Raw genomic sequence first — 7,330 nt, 5'->3', positions numbered from 1 at the left:
CTTAACCGATGACATTCCACCACAAAAGAAGTGAAAATGGCTGGTCCTTGCCTTAAGTGATGACATTACCTTGTGAAAGTCCTTTTCCTGGCTCAAAAAGCTCCCCCACTGAGCACCTTGTAACCTCCACTCCTGCCTGCCAGAGAACCCCCCTTTGACTGTAATTTTCCTTTACCTACCCAAATCCTATTAAACGGCCCCACCCTTATCAGCTGACTATCTTTTCAGACTTACTGCCCACACAAAGCCTGTTTGGTGGTCTCTTCACACGGATGCGCATGTCACTTAATTACTTAATTTTCACATGTGTAAGACTTAGCTCACTTAAATAACAGAACAGAATGACTGTTCCCTTACCTTATAGATTTTGTACGCTATAAAAGCAAATGCAATTCTAAGAAGTTTGCCTGCAATCTGAGTGTCAATATATGAAGAAAAAGAATGCCAGACTCCCAAAAAATATGCTTTTCAAGCAATGCGATCATTTGTGAGAGGTGGCTATGCAAATCATTGAATGAAAGTAGTCAGTAGAGCCCTGTATAAATGTGTGTGAAGGGGTGCTCTACCCTACCTCCACTCCCTTATCCCCCAGTTCTAAGTTATTTTGGTCATTGTTCTTGTTGAAGGCCTTTGTGGAAACAACAGACAGCAGGCCTGTCACCCAACAGATCTCTTTTGTTTCTACTTTTTCTAGAAACAGCTTTGACCTTTTCCTACCAGGTATTATTATGCAGCCTTCTAATGGCATCTTTTGATCTCACCTAGACTCTTTTACAGGTTCCTCTGACATCCTTTAAAATGTAGACAAAAAAGCTATTGTGAATTTCCCTCTTCTCTTATGCACAAGGAGACACTGTCTGAGTCCCCAGGCTCCTCGTTTCTAGTATTACCTGTGGCTAAATAGGTTTGTCTTTTAGTCAGGGTGTGAATTTTGATTTGTGGGACTTCCTGTTGGTTGAAACTATCAGACTAGATAGGCTTTCCAGAGGTTCCTATGGGACAAAAGGAAATTTTGTCCCATAGGACAACAGGTGGCAGGTATAAAACAGATTGGTTTAACTGTTTAAAAGCTACACTTCATTCTCAAAGATGTACTTGAACATAAATACTTGTCAAGTCAGGGAGACTGGATGCTCTCTAAATAACTCAGTCACCCTTTTTTTGAGGGGTATAGCAGGGGTAGAAGGCTTTCTTGTCTCTGCAAATATTTACATTCAAGAACAAGTAGTGGCCAGGCGAGGTGGCCTATGCCTGTAATCCCAGCACTTTTAGAAGCCAAGGAGAGAAGAAGATCCCTTGAGCTTGAGTTGGAGACCAGTCTGGGCAACATAATGAGACACTGTCTCTACAAAAAAACACAACGAGAAGCTGGGCATGGTGGCAGGTGCTCAGGATGATGACGTTAGGAGGTCTGCTTGAGCCCAGGAGATTGAGGCAGAAATAAGCTATCCTCATGCCACCACATTCCAGCCTGGGGAACAGAATGAGACCCTTTTTTGTTTTGTTTCATTTAAAAAAAAAAAAAGTAGAAGACTGTAAATCTAGTTTTCTAAGGATGCTCCAAATATTTGAGTTCTTCTAATTCTCATTACCTTATGTTCACTCAAAATGGCTCTGACAGGTCCAACACTTTGAGGGGAGGTGGGGAGCTATATCATCCATAAGTAGCAGTTAAAAGTCATAGTCAAATGCAAAAGATGGCACTGTATTAAAAGAAGACATGGCCTCAAATCAAGAGAAAATATTTTAATTTCAGTAATCTTTAATGTCTTTATTTGTAAAATAAGAATAACAAAGCCTGCTTGCTCTCTTAGGGTCAAGAAAATAGTTGTGAAGGCAACTGTGTATATCATCTATTAATATTATATCTAGATTTTTTAGAAAGTCATATTGTTATTTCCTTCCTTCAAATATTTCCAAAGGTCTACAGGAACAACCAGACTGTTAAAATGTATAAGAAAATGTGAAGTGATTAGACCCAAATCCAAAATTATGCTACATCACAGGAAACAGCCACGCCAAATCAAGTAAAATTGTCAACATCATTAGGTGAACAAACTTGTATGTAATTTCTCCGCTTTCAGGCAAAGTAGGTTAGGACATTTTAAAACCTGCCCAGAACTCTTATTTCTGACACTTACTTGAGGACTTGTTGTCTAATGTTGTTTCTTAGCTGGTTCTTATTGAGATGGGGACTCCATGTGTGAGTTGCCAAGTGATTTGCAACAAAGTTGTCAACACGCTGTCTCAGATTCTGATAGGCAGGCTAGAGAGAAAAAAACCAAGGTTGAGTCTTCAATGTTATACAGTATCAATAGTCACCTCTCAGAAAATTATTTTTACCATGGGACAACAAAGTTTCACAGTTTCTGACAATTCTGCTTCAAGATAACTTACACTCATTCAAATACTACTGATTTTGTGTAAGAAAAGGTGTTTGGAGAGATGAGGAATATAAAGAAGAAAGATACACCTCTTATTTATAGACAGAGGACTGGCAAATAAGACACAAACAGTGTTATTATTAGATGATTTGGAGTAAAAAAGGGAGAAGATCTGAGGAAGCATGCCTTCATTGAAAATGTGCCATTTGAGCTGGAAAAATCAATTGCACAAGGTAGCTGGGAATGGGAATGGCTGGCTTTGCTCATACAGTCAATGTAAACAAAGAGCAAGTGGATGAGAAAACTGGAGGCCAGGAGCATTTAGTGAGCCCCCAGATCGGTGGTCCAATTTGGCTACAGAAGAGAATACAAAAAGCAGAGAAATGAGGTTAAGACAGAGAGGTTGGGGCCAGGTGCTAAAAGGCTTTGGGTACTTGTACAAAAAGTTTGGAATTACGGGGTAGAGAATGGAAGCCCACTGCACATATGGGCAGAGTGATAAAACAGCTAAGCTTTTTGATGGTTAATCATCCTACAGCGCAAGAGTGAACAGACACAAAATACTTTTAGGAAAGCATGCAATAACTACAGTGAGGAAGGTGTGTACTGGGGTGGCAGAAACCAGCTAATGGCATAGACCCAAGAGAAATTACTGAGGGGCAACTACTTGAACTAGGCATTAAATCTGAGGTAAGACAATGGTTCTCTACCAAGAAGGATTTCAGTCCCATCCCTCAAGGGACACTTGGCAATGTCTGGAGACATTTTAGGTTGTTACAACTGATGAGAGTGCTATTGGCATCTAGTGGGTCAAGGGTAAGGATGCTACTGAATAACCTACAATGCACAGGACAATCCCCTGACAGCAAAATAACTATCTAGTCCCAAATGTCGACAGCGCTGAGTCCAAGAAGAACCCTTGATGTGCTCCCTGAGGTGAGCATGGAGGGGAACACATATTATATCATCTCTACTTGAAGGGGCATTGCCTGGAAGGAATATGTGACCATGCACTCAGGACTGCACTCCATTTCTAGAGGCTGTCCTCCACCACTGATGTTCTTTCTACCTTTCTTCTATACAGCTTTCAATGGGGATGAGTTTCAGTGTCCCTGACTGATACTAAGCAAGCACTGTACAGCCTCACCTTCTGCCATTTGCCTCCTTTTAGCTTCAAAGTTTATACTCCAGTGATAAATTCTCATCTCTGCATTTACCATCCTGCAACTACCATTCCCCCTGGTTGTCCATCTGACAAATTTCTCACCTTCAGAGCTCACCCTAATCTGTGAAATCATCATGACACTTATGGGCTCTTCATCCACGCTCCTACTGTTTTCTATACATTTTACCATTTGAGCAATTCTTGTACTACATCGTATTTTCAGGAGCAAGGCATATTTATCCTCCATTGAAGTGTAAGCCTCCTCCTCTACCTCTCTTACTCTTTGTTTTCATATAGCGTATCACATTGCTTGGCAAACGAGCAATTAAAATATAGTCCATTAGCTGAATGGGTAGCCATCTCTAACACAGAATGATAAAGATTTTATCCCTCTGATGCCCTTTCATCAGTTCCAATTTTCAGGCCTTTGCTGATACTTATTTCCTATCCTACAAGGTAGTTTCATGATCATTTCCCACCTGCCTGTCCATTTATCCAAAATCAGTATGAACTAAAATTAATTTTTTTTTTTTGGCAGAGTCTTGCTCAGTTGCCCATGCTGGAGTGTAGTGGTGTGATCTCGGCTCACTGGAACCTCCACCTTCCGGGTTCAAGTGATTCTAGTGCCTCAGGCTCCCGATTAGCTGGGACTACAGGCATGTGCCACCACACTTGGCTAATTTTTGTATTTTTAGTGGAGACAAGGTCTTGCTATATTGGCCATGTTGGTCTCAAACTCCTAACCTGAAGTGATCCATCTGCCTCGGCCTCCCAAAGTGCTGGGATTACAGATGCCAGCTACCATACCCAGCCCTAAAACTAATTCTTAATTAATTCTTTCTCCCCAGTGATTCTAAAGCCTAATTCCTCTTTCCAGTATTCTCAAATCTAACACATATTCATTAGGCTCTAACATCACAATGTATTTGGCATTCTAGTCTAGTCTTCCCATAACAAGTTCAAATTTGAACTACTCAACAGGTAATTCTCCTTGTTTTCAAGTTCTCCTTTCAGTAAAAAGTTGAGTGACTAGAGAAATATTAAGTATTCATTGAGAAGTATTCTCCTAGGAACATGTATGTACCCACATGTACATATATACATATATATACACACACACACACATATATTACACATATTTATACCCTTTCTTCCTTTTCCAGTGCTTTGGTGAAAAGCCTTAGAGTTATCCTTGAGTCCTCCCTTTGTCTTCTACTTCACTTGCAAACCATTAGCAAATTCTCTCAACATTAGCATGAAAATACTCCCAGAATCTGACCACTTCCCACTAACTATACTGACCCCATTCTGTTCCAAGGCATTCTCATCTCCTGTCTGAATTATAATAACTGCCCTCATGCTTCTATCCTTACCTACAACAAAGTAAGTCTTCTAAAAATAGGGTAACCATATAATTCACTGACCCATTCAAATCACAACTTAGCCTGAAAGGGGAAGCCATTACACATGGCCAACCCATCTGAAAAGGAAGTCAGATCACGTCCTTCTTTTGCTCAAAACCTGCTAATGGCTTCTGAGCTCGAGTGACAGCCAAACTCTTCTGATGGCTCCCAAGACCTGCTGGATCTGTGAAGGCATACCTACCTCACCTCTTGTCACTTTCCCCTTAGTGGGTCTCAGGTCTTCTATACTTGCTATGCTCTCTTCTTGGAATGCTCAAGCCCCAGATAGCCGCACTGCTCCTTCAATTCCTTCACAGATGGCTCAGGTATCATCACATTGAAATCTACCCTGAACAGCTTACTCGAAATAAAACAGTAAGCCCATCCATCCTCATCTTGCTTTTTTCCATAGGATCTATCATACATTATTTGTTGTCTATTTTTTTTCCACTAGGATGTAAGCTCCGTAACAGTGGGATGTTTGGTTCACTGCTGTATCCCTGGCACCTAAAAAAATGACTGGTACATAAGAGTTGCTGAATGAATGTTTGTTGGGTGAATAAATTGACCAGGGGCCATTTATAACTAAGGAAGTGTCCAAAAAAAATCAGACTTTGTTACTTGACAAGAGAGGTGCCATATTTACCTGGTTGGTGAACTCCCTGAAGGGCCTCTTGATCATCCCTCTCACACTCTCCAGATGCTAATCAGTGCAAAGGAGACAGAATGGCTTTGTAACCACTAAGCTTGCTCCAGAGATCTGGAAACTGGTAGTCTATAACGGAGTTGTCTTCGCAGTAGTTGGAGCTTAGGGCTGCCCATGGTACCATTTCTTTGGGTGGGAAGGGTTGATTTGGTCTGCTACAGTCAGATCTCTCTCCTGGTTAAGGACTATCAATGACCCTGGACAATTAGGAGGTTGGTTCTATGGTCTTCTGGTGTAGCAGCAGACTTTGGTACTTCTCATCCTGGTTTAAACACTAAACTGGATGACAGTTTTGCTCTTAGATAGCACCTGGCAGGTAACAAATGTCTTGATTCTTAAATATGTATGTGACTGACATAATCCACTATAACTCTATATGCTACAAGACTTTTTGACAGAAAGCAGGTCAGTCTTTGAGGTTCAAGTGGCAGATGAAACTCAAGGATTCCATTAAAGTGATGGTTCTTTGCATGAATAGGGAATCTTCTACTTTGGCCCACTCATCACATTGATATGAATGCTATGCTCTGATGAAAAAAACTTCAGCTTTTTGGGAAGCAGGGAGGAAATAACTTTTTTTTTTTTCAAATAAGAAAATGAAGTATAAAATGGCATTCAACGAGAACAAATCTTTTAAATCAAATTAAAATCTACTAATTGCTAACTAAGGGAGTGGAAGAGAAGAAGAGAGTCATGGAGGGAAGGAAGCACCAGAACATAACCTGTAACATAACCAGGAGCAGGTACAGATGTTGGTGGCAAGCGGGGAGAGGGGAGAGGGGGGGGGAGAGAGAGAGAGAGAGAGAGAGAGAGAGAGAGAGAGAGAGAGAGAGAGAGAGAGAGAGAGAGAGAGAGAGATTGAGATTTTGTGGGAAAGTTTAAGCTACCGTCTGAGCGACAACTTCAGCCATAACCGAGTGTTCTTTTTTGTCTGGGAGGGTGTCATTTCAGTTCTAATTTCTCAAAGCAACATAAATATTAGACATTTTCATAATTATTAAATAGTATTTGTAATTGTATTGAAAAATTATTGTTGCTTTTTTAAAAACTGTTTTTTTTAGACCAAGTCTTGCTCTGTCTCCCAGGCTGGAGTGCAGTGGCGCAATCTTGGCTCAGTGCAACCTCTGTCTCCTGGTTTCAAGCAATTCTCCTGCCTCAGCCTCCCGAGTAGCTGGGATTATAGGCGCCTGCCACCACACATGGCTAATTGTTTTTTGTATTTTTAGTAGACATGGGGTTTCACCATTTTGGTCAGGCTGGCCTTGAACTCCTGACCTCAAATGATCCACCTGCCTCGGCCTCCCAAAGTGCTGTGATTACAGGCCTGAGCCACCGCTTTTTAAAGTTCCTAAGTCTGTGGCTGAATATGTCTTATTACTAGAGGAAGCAGGGTTGATCATCAATTCTATTCCTAACTGTTATAGTCATGTGCCCTGAGAAAACTTGTTCATATAAACATGTATTGTGCCTGGGAATGGAAGAGTTTTGTTGTAACAATATCATTCATTTCTTGACCTCAAAAAAGAGGCTAAGAACATTAAAATAGGTTCTTATTCCATGGTTCCTGAGCTCCCTGAAAATGTATACATTATTAGATTGATTCTCATGAAATTGTCTATAGTTGACCATTTTGAAGCAGAAAAACAGCATTTTTTTTTTTTTTTTTTTTTTT

The 7,330-nt window shown here is 40.7% G+C and overlaps 1 protein-coding gene across 1 annotated transcript in view; it reads right to left on the bottom strand.

The window, feature by feature from the left end:
- BOD1L1 (biorientation of chromosomes in cell division 1-like 1) overlaps positions 1-7,330 on the bottom strand; it is a 64,296-nt gene that overhangs the window by 50,098 nt on the left and 6,868 nt on the right. The window contains exon 5 of the mRNA XM_011947363.1: positions 2,142-2,266. Within this exon, the coding sequence (XP_011802753.1) occupies positions 2,142-2,266 (125 nt within the window). The remainder of the gene's footprint in view (positions 1-2,141; positions 2,267-7,330) is intronic.

This window comes from Colobus angolensis, unplaced genomic scaffold (genome assembly GCF_000951035.1).
Source record: "Colobus angolensis palliatus isolate OR3802 unplaced genomic scaffold, Cang.pa_1.0 Scaffold262, whole genome shotgun sequence".
In the NCBI taxonomy this organism is placed as follows: Eukaryota; Metazoa; Chordata; class Mammalia; order Primates; family Cercopithecidae; genus Colobus; species Colobus angolensis.
Note: the sequence above shows the minus strand (reverse complement) of the source record. Positions and strands in the feature narration are given on the sequence as shown.